Source organism: Nematolebias whitei, chromosome 19 (assembly GCF_014905685.2).
Source record: "Nematolebias whitei isolate Nwh7 chromosome 19, NemWhi1, whole genome shotgun sequence".
In the NCBI taxonomy this organism is placed as follows: domain Eukaryota; kingdom Metazoa; phylum Chordata; class Actinopteri; order Cyprinodontiformes; family Rivulidae; genus Nematolebias; species Nematolebias whitei.
Window position 1 is genome coordinate 30,248,858 of NC_056516.1, and position 16,173 is coordinate 30,265,030.

General features: G+C 38.0%; 1 protein-coding gene across 1 annotated transcript; it reads right to left on the reverse strand.

Moving 5' to 3' along the window:
* Positions 1–628: 628 nt before the first annotated feature.
* On the reverse strand, positions 629–16,144 carry LOC119425466 (sodium bicarbonate cotransporter 3). The gene is made up of 15 exons (XM_037692995.1): positions 16,138–16,144; positions 14,217–14,437; positions 12,157–12,290; positions 11,830–12,075; positions 11,260–11,368; positions 10,203–10,364; positions 8,421–8,534; positions 8,175–8,336; positions 7,184–7,435; positions 6,980–7,048; positions 6,558–6,731; positions 4,852–4,986; positions 4,230–4,315; positions 3,425–3,541; positions 629–1,046 (listed from the first exon to the last, which is right to left on the reverse strand). The coding sequence occupies exons 1-15, from the start codon at positions 16,142–16,144 to the stop codon at positions 965–967; spliced, it is 2,070 nt and encodes a 689-aa protein (XP_037548923.1). The 3' UTR covers positions 629–964.
* Positions 16,145–16,173: the final 29 nt, after the last annotated feature.

Consider the following 16,173-nt stretch of genomic DNA (forward strand, 5'->3'; position numbering starts at 1 on the left):
TTCTTCTTACGTATCCAGTAGAAATATTTTGCATAAAATGATCTGGAACACATCTGTGTACGACAAACAAATTCACAATACAGACAGTTTAGAAACGAGTGCAACTACCTGAGATCACAAATAGTCTCTTCTTTATTTGCACTTCCATATGTTTTATTATTTAGTAAAATAGTTTTGACGCCAGCGACAAAAGAAGGGCAGGCTGCTGCCTCGAGTCAAAATCAAATCAGAAAACATTCAAGACTCTCGAGTCGAGTTTGAATAACATTTCTATGAAATACTGAGGGAAGTTATCCTTTTCTGGACACAATATAATCTTTGTTGAATCATAAACATTCCTAGCAAAGTGCTTACTGTACAGTACAGACTTCATGGCCTCTGAAGTGGCTTTTCTATTACGATACAAATGAAAAGTACAGATTTCACACAGATAAAATACTTTGAGAACAGACATGGGCTGAACAGTGAAAACTGACCATCGTTAGAGCAGCGATACCAACACTGTAATCCTCCAGAGAAAGGAGGTTCCTCATGAATAAATCCATCGTTCTGAATGTGGCTCTGTTTTTTCGTTTAATTCGCTCTCAAACTCCAACGGTACTTTAATGGCTTTTGAGAGGACTCCTTGTTTTTTTTTTTTTTTTAGGCTGGTGTATCGTCATGAAATGAATCAACCCTAAACAATGTTCTGACCCACACCAGTGTCCAGTCTCACCACCAGCTGAAATAACAGCAGACGTGAGTAAATCCCAATAAAAGTAAAGTTCTGTTCGTACAGTCTGAGACCCCCGTCAGTAAGGCCGTTCCTTTGACATCCGGTAGAAAAGGATTGTATCCTCTTAGCAGCTTTTCTAATTCTTTGAGAGAAAAGCAGATTGTGGCGCTCCAGGTCCTCTCTGCTGTCCGAAGGGCTCCACGTCGGAGTGAAAGTGTTGTGAGGATTCAGGAGAACGGGCGTCCAGGACTACAGGAAGGTCTCTGTGGTGGAGCCCTCTCCTGGTGTCTCCGGGCCGACGTCCACTCTAACGCAGGCCACCTTCTCTAGGCTGAAAGAACAAAACTAAATCAGTGCTCGTTCAGATTTATGGTTTAAAAGGGTTAAATTCTGTTAGGTAAGATAAATACTCTGTGCACGGCTGGACCAGTTAGTGCAACGGTAAAATATTTAGCAGCTAGGTTAGGCTAAAACGGGAAGAGATTGTCCCAAAATTCTTCTGTTATTGTTTTTTAAACTAGTTTCTGAAGGAATTTTCAGTTTCTTCTCAATAAAAATATGTATGACTAGTTTGCTTGTAGTCAAGGCTGCAGAAATCTGGATCTACACTGAACAAAAATATAAACTCAACACTTATGCTCCCATTTTTCATGAGCTGAACTCAAAGATCTAAGACTATATTTCTATGTACACAAAATGCCTTTTTCTCTCAAATACTGATGACACATTTGTGTAAAACAGTGTCACTTCACAGAAAAGCAGTCAGTATCTGGTATCATGCAGTGCAACACATCTCCATATGGTTGTTGATGGTGGCCTGTGGAATATCGGTCCACTCCTCTTCGACGGCTTTAAGGAAGTTGCTGGAACACATTGTTGTATATGCCAGTCCAGAGCTTCTCAAACATGCTCAATGGATGACAAGTTGGGTGAGTATGCTGGTCATGAGAGAACTGGGATTGTTTCAGCTTCCAGGAACTGTGTACAGATCCTTGCAACATAGATTATTATCCTTCTGCAACATGAGGTGATGGTTGTGGATGAATGGCACAATGGGCCTCAGAATCTTGTCACAGTATCTCTGTGCATTTATAACACCATCAATAAAATGCACCTGTGTTCGTTGTCCATAGCGTATGGCTGCCCATACCAGAACCCCACTGCCACCATGGGCGACTCAATTCACAACGATGACATCAGCAAACCGCTCATCAACACAGCGTCATACACGCAGTCTACCATCTGCCCTGTACAGTGAAAACCAGGATTCATCTGTGACGAGAACACCTCTCCAATGTGCCATACACCATCGAACATGAGCATTTGCTCATTTAAGTCTGTTACAACAGCGAACTGCAGTCAGGTGGAGACTCTGATGAGGATGACGAGCATGCAGATGAGCTTCTCTGAGACGTTTCGTGCAGAAATTCTTTGGTTGTGCAAAGGTGGATGGTCTCGGAGGTGAAGATGCTGGATGGGGAGGTCCTCAGCTGGTGTTGTTACCCGTGGTCTGTGGTTGTGAGGCCGGTTGGATGTTCTATCAAATTCTCTGAAACGTCTTTGGAGACGGCTTATGGTAGAGAAATGAACATTCAGTACACAGGCCACAACTCTGGTGGACATTCCTGCAGTCAGCATGCCAATTGCACACTCCCACAAAACTTGCAACATCTGTGACATGGAGTAGCCTTTTATTGTGGTCAGCCTAAGATGCCTGTACAATAATCATGCTGTCTAATCAGCATCTTGGTATGCCACAGCTGTGAGGTGGATGGATTATCTCTGCAAAGGAGAAGTGCTCACTTACACCGATTTAAACCAATTTGTGAACGATATTTGAGAGAAAAAGGACTTCTGTGTACAAAGAGTTTTAGATATTTGAGTTCAGCTTGTGAAAAATGAGAGCAACAAGTGTTTTGTTTCTGTTTTGGTTCAGTTTAAAATTATCAAGGCATTCAAATGACTGTATTGGAAAATTAACCAAATAACATAATATTCATATTAAAGTTTTCTGATTATATAACTCATTAATGTATTTATAATAAAAACATTCCTGTTAAAAGTACTCGTTGAAAAGTCAAAAAACTGGAAAACATTTTTAAATAAAGTATTAAACAAAATATGCACAACATCTCAACGGTTACTGTGTTCTTAAATTGTCCTTTTTCTTTTAGAAACACATTTACTTCAATATTTTTACTGAAACTTCTCAGAGATTTGTCTGACTCCAGCATATTCATGTCCCCACACGGACTACAGCCAGCCTAATAAAGGTCAAACTCGTTGTTTTGTTTACATTGAGTGCGTACCTGCATTTTAAACACAAGTATCAATATATATCTGGAAATTAACTGAAGTAAACCTTTTCAGACTGCACTTGTTTGATAAAGCTCAGGATCATCTTTATATTTGGTTTCACACTTTGTAATGAGTGCCTAAAAAACTAGCTTAAATATATTTATAAAAACAGGAATAAATTTTAACTGACGTTCAATACTAAACGCTAAATTTATATTTATAATTTTTGATATATTTGAACGAGCAGCAGTTAATTTGACCCCATTATTGAAACATAGTCCTAAACATGGCAGAGATCTGCACTCACCTACTAATTATAGTTTTGTTTTTGGATCTGGACTCTAATGTATGTGTGTGGGGGGGGGGCGGGGTGCAGGGGCTCTGGAAAACTTCAGGAGATGACATAGCTACCTGTCGCTACGCTTCACGGGTTGGGCACAAGACTCTGCGCTCGAGTTCACTGCTTTCCACACTGCCGTTTGGACAATGTCATCAGAGATATTTACAACCAAGGGGTCAGAGTCGGAGCTGCATGCCGAAGGTGCAAACACGAACACAGAGAGAAGACAGGCACGTGGACGTCAAGCCAGCAGACACAAACATGCATTTAAATAAGAGACTGGAACACATTTACAGTGGGAAAAAAAAAACATGGCTGACAAGACAAATCACAAGCAGAACATTCCAACCATTCAACTGTGAGAAAACATTAAGACAAAGGATGAACTTATTTCGACAGCACAAACATTTGAGCACATGTAACAAGATTTAAAGAAAAGCAAAGCAGTGTGTTTGAAAGTCATTTAGTTTTGTTATTTATTAGCTAAAGGATGAGAGTTTGGGTCAAACTGCCTGAGTTTGGGTAAAAAGAGTTAATCTGTGGTGGCTTGGGTCAGATGTTTTACATCAGACACACACCCTGCTACCTCTTCTTCCACTGGAGGGCTGTGGGTCACTACTTCTATGAACGATCTGCTCAAGATGGACAGAACAACACACAGCTGTCCAAATGACTATTTCAGGAGATGCTGCTTACATTTTCTGGGTTCATAAGGAATTTTAAGCCATCAAAATGTATTTAGCTTCCAGACCATAAGATTAAACACGTCACAGTAGATGTTGGTGTGACATCGTAGACTTACAGGAAATAGACTCCATGCCTTTAAAATTGGCTTTTTGTCAAATGAAAGGATGCTTTATGGAGGGTACCACTCACCTCCCTGAAATACTGTACCGGGTCGAACCTGCAAACCTGACTTTCACCCCCATCTCCTCTTCTTCCTGCACGTCTGACTCATCCTCCTGAAAGAAAAAAAAAAAGAATTAAAATGTTGATCACAAACAAAACTTTAATAGTTTTTACCGTTTTACTGATAGTATGCAATGTGTGTGTGTGTGTGTATGTGTGTATATATATATATATAAACACCTTTTATATCTGAGTTATTTTGATGGAATGGCCGATATCGTGCACCCCTAGATTTACATTAGTGAGGTGAGTCACTGCAAAACACTCAAAGTGAACAATTTGTACAGGTAACTCTTTAATGAGGACGTAAAGATGAAGTCTTATAAATTATTTGTGACTATGAAAACACGCCCGCTCACATGGCTCTATATTTGTTGTTGTTTTTCTTTCAGCTGCTTCCTTCTGCAGGAGGGGCCACAGTGAGAGAATTCACATGAAAGATTTGGCAATTGTTTTCTGCTGGATGCTCTTTGGGACACAACCTGGGCTCAAACCTGCAGCCTCAGGATTACAAAACCGCAGCACTGACCACCGAGCTACCGCACCACCCACATATTTATACATGTATAAAATAAAATAAAATGTTTACCAGATTTTGTGCTTCCAGTTTTTGGTCATCCTCCGTTTTCTTTTTGCTTTCTGGCATCAGGTCATCGAGCCAGCTCAACTCTCTCTTAGTGAAAAAAAGGTCCAGAAACTTTCGGATAAAGACCAGCGCCAAAACCTGGGGCCAAAAACACAAAGTAATTATAACTAGAGAAATTATATTTCCTGCTAAAATGCAGTGCGAATGCTTATTGCAGAAGAACTTGCTGAAAAACAGCTGAAACAAGATAAAAACATGCCGAATTGTAGCTGAATGGAAGAACAAGCCTAAATTAGAAGAAGCAGAAACAACACATTTGTTGAATTAGGTATAAATTTGCAGAAATTAGCACAAAAATTAGAAAATTAGTACAACACCCCTACCCCTGAAATTAGCATAAAAATAGCAGAAAGTTAGCTGAAATGGCAGAAGCTTAAACTACCAGAAGGAAGTAAAAAGAGCTGAAATGAGCAAGAAAATGTGGAATTAGCTGAAAATTATAAAATTAGCATAAAACAGCTAAATAGTAGCTGAAATATCAGAAAAAGCTGAAACTAGCCCCCCCCCCAAAAAAGCTGAAAGGAACATAAGCTTAAATTACCATAAAGAAATGAACTACCGGTAGGATGAAAGTAGCAAAAAATTACCATGACAAACTTGAATTTATCTGAAAACAGCTGAAATTGGCTACAAAGTGTTAAAATGGTAGCTGAAAATGTAGAACAAGCTTAAATTAGCAGAAAAAAGCAGAAAGAACACATTTGCCCAATCATGCAGAAATAAGCTTCCTTAGATAGATAACTTTACTAATTTGCTTTTCTTTGTATGTGAATGCTCCTGTAAAGTGCACTGAGACATCTATGTTGTGATTTGGAGCTATATAAATAAACTGAATTGAATTGAATTGAATAAGCAGAAATTAGCACAAAAAAGACGAAATTTGCACAAAAACAAGAAGCTAAAACAGCAAAAATAAGCATAAGTTACCAGAAGGAAGTGGAGGGCAAATTTTTGCACAATTAGGCTGAAAAAACTAGAAAGGAGTGCAAAATGGTGTGGGTTTGGCTGAAAAAGCTAAAATTAGCATACAATAGCTAAATAGTAGCTGAAATAGCTGAATAAGCTGAAACTTGCAGAAATAATTTGAAATTAGTAGAAGCATAAAAATGTTGTAGTTAGCAGAAATAATCAGAAAGGATGACAAAACAGCTGGAAAAACATCTGAAAATAGCTGATTTAAAAAAAAAATGCACAAAGAAGCTGAAAGAAACTGAACAAGGACAAAATGTGAAAGGAGCAGTAAAGGGTTGTAAACAGATCTAAAGATGTGAAGGATGTAAAATGAGCTCAATTCATTTTCTATGAGGAAAAAAAGTGTCAGAAAAGGTTAAATATTTCAAAAAGCCAAAGTTGCACCAATAACAAAAGTCATAGCAGGATTGTCCTGAACAAGCTGAACGTTTTGATTTATGAGTTGCTGAAATAGCACAAAAATTGTGGCATGAGAAAGATGCTGAAAAATGTACAGAAGAAAAATGGGTCACAATGGTGTGAATGCTTCATAAACATTCACACAAAAAAAGGCTTCCTATTAAGACTCTTAAAATAGAAGTGACCCAACAATAATCAAGAATTATAAAATGTAGCTGCTTTAGAAATTATTGCCAAAAAACGATTAAATAAATCAACTAAATATCAGCACTCATTACCATCATGGGGAATACAACAGCTGCTGCAGAGGCCTTGATTATCCAGAGCAATACCAAACAGGTGAGCTGCACCAGAGTGAAGATATGAACCTTCCACAGCGGCACGTAGCGCAAGTAGATCAGATCGGGCTGGTGCTTTGCAGGCATGCCAAACAGTTTGATTCTGTCAAAGAACTAAGCAGGAAAAAAGAGAGATATAAATGAAAAGCACTGCAAAGAGCGAGGAGAACACGGTAAAAAAAAAAAAAAAAACACGCGTTCATCAGACCCAGAAACAAAGTTAAACGCTTTCATGGCTTGTGATTTGCTATCAAGGGTTTTGAAGTTCTGGAGGGAAACAGCCTTAAAAACAGCTCGTGAATCTGTTCTGCTTTGATTTAAAGGGGTTATTATCTTCAAACGCGGGCAGCGCAGACTCTTACTTGAATGCCTTTGAGCGAAGAGACACCCATGTAGAGAAAGACTCCATACAGAACGGGCATGGGAATAAACTGGAAAGAGCAGACGTGAAGAGAATAAGTCTGCAGCTCTTTATAATAAGACCAAAACAAACATAATGTCTGCCTGGTCTTGACATAACACACTTTAGCTACACGCTATTAAATAAACATTTCCTCCTTCTTCACCTTTAGCACTGACGTCATGAAAACAGAGCAGCCCATGAGGACAAAAATCATGAACCCCGTGACCCGCTGCTCCCGAATGCCCAGAAACTTGGGCTGCTCTCCTGGTGCTGAGCAGCCGGACTCCACCTTCAGGCTGTTTACGTGGGAAATGGACAGGACGGTTGCAGCCACGAACCACGGCAAGCCCATAATGGAGCACACCCCCAGCATTACTGACACAATCAGCAAATCCAGGTGATAGCCACAGCCTTTCTGTAGGATGCACAAGGATAAACGAATAAGAGCACCGTAAACGAACAGCAATGGCCCAGACAAGCAAAGACCTTGTATAACTTTTGACCTTGATTTTATAACCCTGACCTTGGAGCTGGGGTGATGAAGCGTACATGAGACTCTGTCTAGTGATGAGGCGTATGGGTATTTATTTCATAAAATGAACGTGTGCGGATCAGGAGTTATGGGCAGGACAAAACGTTTACGGATGGAAACGGTACATCACACATCCACCTTTCAACAGGCGTGTCAAAAGACCGGGAGGAATAAATTCAGGAATAAAATTCACAAAAGAATATGTTCAGCATTTAACTATATTTTAAATATAAAAAGGACTGAGGGACATTTACTGAGGGAAAATTATGTTTGAATATTATATTGTTTTGAGGCAATTTAGTTGAATTTAGGATGACAAAATAAAAAAACTGGTTGGTAAATAAATACAGGTGTAGTGCAGAGAAGTTAGTGCAGCTGAAGAGTGCATGTAACTTTTAGCTTACACTCATCAATATTGCATCTAATATAAACATTAACGCGAAAGCAATCATCATCGTGATTAGGGACAGTTTCTGTCTATTCCTACTTGCTCAACAGGTACCATCATTAAATAAATAAATAAATAAATAAATAAACCTTGTCATACTCGCAATTTAATTAGAAATCCATTATGTGCAGCTTAAAAAGGACCTTAAGCTATCTGCCTTGAGCTAACGCTGACCTTTAATTTGTGCTCTTTGCGGTTGATGATGACTGCAGTAATCTGCTGGTCCATAAAGATGAGGATGGTGCAGAGCAGAGCAGGAAGTGCTGCCACCAGCAGCGTCCACCAGGGATTATCTCCTAATGGATCCATCAGCCAGCCTCTGTTCTTTGAAGTTGGCTGCACAGAAAAGGAACAAGCACATTTAGCATGTTGTTACGTATAAACAGTAAAACACATACATGTTTAAAACTTCATGCCTACCTCGAAGCGGTCAGGAACATTCAGTTTAGGACTTGGGATTCCCATCAGAAAATCCACCAGCACCATAATCATGATGGTTATAAACACAGCAAAATCACTGATAGTGGAACGCACCTACAACGCACACACACATATATAAAATTACATCTTTTTAACTTTTATACACAAAGTCCCTTCACTTTAACCACCTGATTTCTGTAGAGCTTAAACAAAGTAATAGTGTGAACGTTTATGAAGAATTCACACTATTGTGATCCATTATTCTTCCGTACGATTTTCCGCATCTTTATCGTTCAACAATTTTTGTGATATTTCAACAAGTCATATGTCAAAATGTTCAGTTCTTTCAGGAAAATCCTGCTATGACTTTTAGTATTGGTGCACCTTTAGCTTTTTGAAGCCTTTTCTGTCTCTTTTTTTCTCATAGAAAATGAACGGAGCTCATTTTACATCCTTAAAATCCTCAGATTAGTTTACAACCTTTTACTGCTCCTTTCAAATTTTGTTCTGCTTCAGCTTTTTTCAGGTTCCTTGTGCAAATTTGAACTTTTTTTCAGCTACTTTCAGCTGTTTTGCACTCTTTTCAGATTTTTTCTGCTAACTACAACATTTTTGTGCTTCTTCTAACTTTCTGCTAATTTCAGCTTGTACTCCTTTCAGCTTATTTATGCAACTTTAAGCATTTTCTACTGTCAGCTACTCTTTAGCTATTTTTATGCTAATTTTAGCTTTTCAGCTAATTCCACAGTTTTTGCACTCAGTTAAACTTTTTTGAGCTAATTCAGCAACAATGTGCTCTCTTCACTTCCTTATGGTAATTTGAGCTTCTTTCTGCTCTTTTAGCTACTTTTCAGCTGTTTTTTTTTCTCATTTCAGCATTTTTTAAATAATGTCCACTTTTTTGTGCTCATTTCTGCTTCTTTAAGCCTAAATGGGCAAATATGTGTTCTATCTGCTTTCTTCTGGTAATTTGAGCTTGGTCAACTTTTTCAGCTACTTTTTTTATTTTTATTTTTTTTTTTTAGCATTTTTTTTTTTTTTTTTTAGCCAATTTCAACTGTTTACAAATAGATTTATTTTTTGTGGTAATTTATGCTAATTTCAGCTTGTTATGCTCCTCTCTGCTTTCAGATAATATTTAGCTGTTTTACTGCTAATTTTAGCTTTTACAGCTAATTCCACATAGTTTGAACTCATTTCAGCTCTTTCCACTTCCTTCTGGAACATTAAGCTGCCTTTTCAGCTAGTTTTCTTTTTTTTTGGTTGTTGCTAATATCAGGTTTTTTAGCTAATATCCTACTTCTTCTGCACATTTCTGCTGTTTTAAGATTAATACAGTAAATATGTGTTCTTTGTGCTTTCTTTATGATTATTCTTCCATTTCAGCTAGATTTCAGCTATTTTTTTTTAGCTAATTTCAGCTGTTTTTCAGCAAGTTCTTCTGCAATAAGCATTCACACTGCATTTTCGCAGGAAATGCAATTTGTCTAGTTATATTTGTGTCAGCAGTTAAAATCATACAAAATGAACATGTACCTACACCAAGTGACAACAGACTCTTGTGTGTGAGGATCGAAGAATCTCTTTTCTTTCTGAACACGAATGTAAACATTTACAGATCGTGAGAAGTTTTTAGATACATCAATCCACACTTGCTTATACACAGAGGTAAAACATTATTCTGATGTGTATGGATATTATCTATTTATTTATCATAAACATTTCATATAACGTAAACTCTCACTTTATGTTTTACAGGAGCAGAATGTGGAAACATCTCACCTTGGTTGGGAAGTATCGATCCGTCTTAAACTGCTTGAGGAAGGAGGATAAAAAGAAGGTGGTGAAGAAGAGGATAATGGACCAAAAGAGGACGTCTGGGATGTAGGGGCCATGGTGACCACAGGCAGGACCCACAAAATCCCCATGAAAGTGCTGGCACATCTGAAAAAAAAAAAAAGCCAGAGTGGATGCAGCTATGGAAGAGGTTTGTGTGTCCTTGACTAATCATGACACAGAGCGGAGCAGAGCTAACAGCTGGTGTTACACCGAAGTGGTTTACATAAGATCAACAAGTTCGCCAGATTGTTGACCTTGAATGATTTCCAGCTGTCAAATTAACCAGCATTCCCCTCCTTCTCTTGTTTCCAGTTTTCCTCTGACTCATGTACCTGTGTTATTGAAGGTGGATGTTAACGCCTGTCATTGGCTGATTTATTTTACAGTGTTTGAGAAAAAAAGACTTAACAATAATGTTCCTATGAAACATGAATAGCTCATTATTATGTAACTTGTGAAGGCGATTCCTCTTGAGATCCTGCTCTTCTGCCGTGTTTTAAACTCTCTCCTCTCACTGAGGATCAGCTCATTTATGTGACTAATTATCAACAATTTGCCGTCAATCAATCTGTCAGTGACTTTTTTTAATAGAAAAAAAATAAAACCCTTCAATTTTATTGAAGGGAGAACTAGACGAGTGTTTAACTTTCAGTGTTATTGAAGGTTGAAGACACAATAATTAAAGCATCGAAGCATAAAGAGAGCGGTCTCATTTCACCTCTACAGCTCTGCCTGGGAACAGCCACACATGGTGGTGGTGCATGTAAGTGAGCAAACTGAAACATTTTCCTTCTCCAAAAATAGTGTCCATATTCAAAATATGAGATCCAAGTAAGGATTTTTATCCTTTTTTTGTTACATGTTTTAAATAACGACATTCCCCAAGGTTTGAAAACATTTAAATGACTGTAAGAATCAAACCCGTTCATCATTTGCTCTGCATCCCACACATGACGTTGTAATTGCTATCTTCTACACTAGAGGTCACTCTGAGTCTTACCGAAACATTGAAGTTGTGCCACGGGATCGAGTCCGAGCTGAGGTAACCAGAACGGTTCCACTTCTGCATGAGCAGATCTGATGCATTGGCTGGTGGAGAGCACTGACACCTGCGGAGAAAAGAGCCAATAACAAACGTCTGCACGTTCTTCTCAGGGGAAATAAAACAAACATTTATTTCCATCTAAAGTGAACCCAGGCTGTAGATCACACTGTCCCAGCTGTTCTTAAATTTACTTATAAATTGATTTAGAACGTGCACAAGAACCCCTAATGCCATAGATGGATGGAAAAACTACATGACCTTTAAGTGTAACTTTGAAAAAAGCATTTGGTAGTGCTCCTCTGTTAGAATATGATTCAGCTAGGGTAATATATATGCTAAACTTTCATGCAGTTCTGTATAATTATAAATAAAAAAAACAAATGTATATTATTAAACTAAAATTGTGTTTAATTTTTTTCAAGCCAAAAACTTCTTGCCGGATACTGGAATGCCTTTTTATCCAAGCACTTGTGAGATGATTAAAAACAAAACACTCGAATTACAATTTCAACATCGCACACTCACGAATAGAAGGTGAGATTGTCTAAGCTGTTGTGCATATTGACCGGGTAATATTCTCCGAGGTGAAAGAGCTTCTCCAGGGCCTCGTAGATGAAAATTATGCAGATGAGAGCTGCGAAAGCTTCCTCTGTGAAGCGAGTGATGTAGCAGACCAGTGAGCTTGCGTCTGTGGCTACCAGCACCAAACACAGGAAGGCCGTCCATAGGCCGATGCTTGTTCGCAGTGACAGGTAGGACAAGCTGTAATCACTGAGAAAGACAAACATAATGTGGTAATTACATGTATTTTTGGGCCTATTAAAGCCTTAAAACCCACATGCTCAAACTCACTTGCAAAACTTGAAGAGGATCTTTTCAAACACTAAAACAGGCCCAGTGCTGCCAAGAATGGTGAGGGGCTGGCCTGCAAAGAGGGAGTATGCCACCCCTGTCAGAGAAGCTCCAAAAAGAGATTCTATTGCACTCTGTGGAGACAGAGGAAAGGGAGGGAGTGAGGGAATGAGAAAGGGAAAACAGGGAAAGTGAAACGATAAGGAGGATTGAGAGGGAAAAGCTGAAGAAGAGAGAGGAGAGGCGAGGGATGGCACCCCAACCAGAAACCAGAGAGCTTGGATCAAACAGAAATTTTGGGCTGCGTCAATGAAATGTCCAAAAGCTTCCACCCCACTGACTTCACTGAATTCATATCTCTGTGAAGCTCTTGCCTGCTGAGTTTACTTAGACACATTTCACACATCAGCTGACAGACAGTCGGAGCTAATGGTAAGGGCATCTGGATAAAGGGCAGAGAGGAAGAAAGAGGGCGGTAGTAACAATACGTCCAACGGTTTGCAGCTAGATAAAAGGAGAGACAGATGGGAAATTATTGATCATTTGATAATGTTTTGCTTTGTCTGTGTATTTATTCATTATGTTAATTGACCTAATTCAATTATATGTTTATATATTTGCATAGTTGACCATACCAAGGCAGACGCCATGGGAAGACTGTTACATCAAAGGAGTGCAGCTACTTATTGTGTGACTGTTTATGAAGCATTCAGACTATCGCCATCCATTTTTCTTACGTACGTTTGTCAGCACGATTCTCTTCCCACAGTTTTCAAGCTATTTAAACTAATCATATATTAAACATTTAGCTCTTTCAGGACTGCTATGACTTTTTGGTATTGCTGCAACTTTAGCTTTTTGAAATATTTAGACTTTTCTGACACTTTTTTCCTCATAGAAAATGAATTGAGCTCATTTTACACCCTTCGGATCTTTGGATCTGTTTACAACCTTTTCCTGCTCCTTTCACATTTTGTTCTGGTTCAGCTTCTTTCAGCTTCCTTGTGCAAATTTAAACTTTTTCCCATCTATTTTCAGCTAATTTTAGCTGTTTTGTGCTCCTTTCAGATTCTTTCTGCCAACTACAACATTTTTGTGCTTATTTAACTTCTTTTTGTTAATTTCAGTTTGTTATGTGCCTTTCGGCTTATTTATGCAAGTTTAAGCTTTTCTACTCTTTCAGCTACTAATTAGCTATTTTAATGGTAATGTAAGCTTTTTCAGCTAATTCCACATTTTTTGCTCTCATTTAAACATTTTTCAGCCTAATTCAGCAAAAATGGGCTTGCTCTCTCCACTTCCTTCTGGTAATTTAAACTTCTTTCTGCCTTTTTAGCTACTTTTCAGCTGTTTTTTTGTTTTGTTTGTTTTGCTAATTTCAGCTTTTTTCAGATGATTTCCACTTTTTTTGTGCTAATTTCTGCGTCTTTCAGCCTAACTGGGCAAACATGTTCTTTCTGCTTTCTCCTGCTAATTTAAGCTTGTTCTACATTTTCAGCTACATTTTTAGCACTTTATAGCTAATTTTAGCTGTTTTCAGATAACTTCATGTTTTTGTGGCAATTTCTGCTACGTTCAGCCTAATTAACTTCTTTCTGCTCCTTTCAGCTTTTTCTGCTAGTTTAAGCTTATTTCTGCCTTTTCAGCTACTTTTCAGCTATGGTTTGCTAATTTCAGCTTATTTAGCTAATTTTTGTGGTTATTTCTGCTTATTTTGAACTAGGTTTATTTAAACCTAGTTCAGCAAAAATGTGTTATTTCTGCTTTCTTCTTCTAATTTAGGCATGCTCTAAATTTCAACTACATTTCAGCATGTTTTTTTAGCTAGTTTCAGCTGTTTTCAGCAAGTTCTTCTGATATAAGCATTCACACTGCATTTTCACACGAAATGCAATTTCTCTAGTTACCATTTGTGTTGCTTTTTTTCCTTAGATGGACATATAAATTAGACTGAATGGTGAATAATGGTGCTCAAAGATTCCCATTCTAGAAACAAACTTGATTTGTCTGCACTCTGAACACCATAATCCTGAGAGATTAGTGTTTTCTTCATAACTTACTATGTTGCCTTTCGTTGCTTCTCCAAGCAGACCTCCGAATGTGATGACGGGGGACATGCAGGCGCAGTAGAGGAAAAGGATAGAAGCTAGACACTGAAGACTGAGTGAATCCCTAATGTCGCTCCAGTAGAAGGGTGCTTTCCGCTTCACATCCAGGACCAAACCTCCAAAAATCCTGGAGGAGCAAAGAGGCACGTTGTGTTTGGAGTTTTCAAGCAGCACTGTAACATATCATTACACGTCAAAGCAGATGATTTTAAAATCTATTCTTAAGCTTGAAGAGTGTTTAAAAACTTGAGATGCTCAACTCTCGTCATGCTTGAGAGTCTTTTCATTCCATTTACATGAATAAACAAGATCTGAAGACAAGGCAGACCAAATTTAGGCTCACAGTTTAAAGCAACTCTGTTGGATGCATCAAAGTGGTGCTGATGACTAGTTTTAATGTAATATTCCTTTACATTCTATGCTAATTGTTACAAGTGAAGCAAAATGCATTCCTAATCAGATAAAAATATATCATAAATGTTTGTACATGTTGCATTTCTCTGTTTATGCTTTTCTTCACTTTGCTTTTGAGGGATTCTATTTTTGACATTAATTTCTCACCTGGTATATATTTTTTACACCTATCCAATACATGTAACTCTGCTGTGAGCTCGTTTTTAATTTTCTCCTCCCACCCCCACACACTCCTTTGGAGAAACGTCTATAGCTGCCTTCACATCCCCTGCTGTCTCTTTTATGAAGCACACATTTTCAACAGCTCTCTTTACATTAGCTTCCTGCACTCCAGTTCACTCAACCCTCCTCCAGTAGCTCCCTCATAGCACAGGCCTTTTATAGTAAGGAGTGGGATTCTGTAAATAATACAGTGCCTCCCAATAGATGCCTCTGTGTGCAGACCGTGTGCATTTGTGTGGCGTTTCAAATAAACACATTCTCCTTGCTGTTGGCTCCTGAGACTCACCATCAGTTATCTATCAATGTCAGCAGCTTAGGTGCACAAAGCACAGCCATGCATTTGCTCAAACAATGGGAATGTCCAATTGAATAATTGTCAGATTCATTACTTTAACAACAAAAATCAATGACAAAGCAATAAAATAAAATAAAAACGATTTAATGAATATCTAACTTGCTAAATAGTTGTATTATCTTAGAATGACGCAGTTTAATAAATTAGTTCTACATATTTTATAACAAGAAAGTCTATACTACTGTCATAAAAAGGAAGAGGACTACTGTTCAAAGTGACTAAAGAAGAACATGGAGGACTCGGAGGCACTGACTTCAGGCTTGCTTTAAAATTATTTAGTAGTAAAAGCTGTCAGGTTGAATTTATTTTAAACCGGTTCATTAAAGAGTAGTGACAAATTAGTACGTATTAGGAAGGTACTGACTTACTTGTTACTTTCTTTTGTTACATTTTTAATTGTATAGTTTGTCCTCTTTAGTCCCTCTGTCCTAATTCACAAAGGTAGTGTTGGATCAAAGTTTCAAGAACTTTTCAACAGTTATGGGAGTGTCAACACCACTGGCTGAAATACAGTCGTAAACCAAAACAATACCTCTACTGCGTTTAACAGTTGACTGCAAACACTGTTTGACTTCTTTCCTGAACGACCCTGAACATATGGTTTAAAACATTTGTTTTATTTCAATTCATCACGAGCTGAATTTATAGTTTGTCCAATTTTTGAATAACTTTGCATGTTTCAATCCATTTTATTTATCTATAATCTATACATCCATCCATCTATATATCCATCTATTTATCCACCTAACCACCCATTCATCTATCATCTAACATTCATCTATCTAACCATCTAACAATCCATCCATCATCCATCTATCCATCCATCCATCCATGTATCCATCCATCTAATCATTTAACCAACCATCAATCTATACATCTAACCATCCATTCATCTAACATCCATCTATCTAACATCTA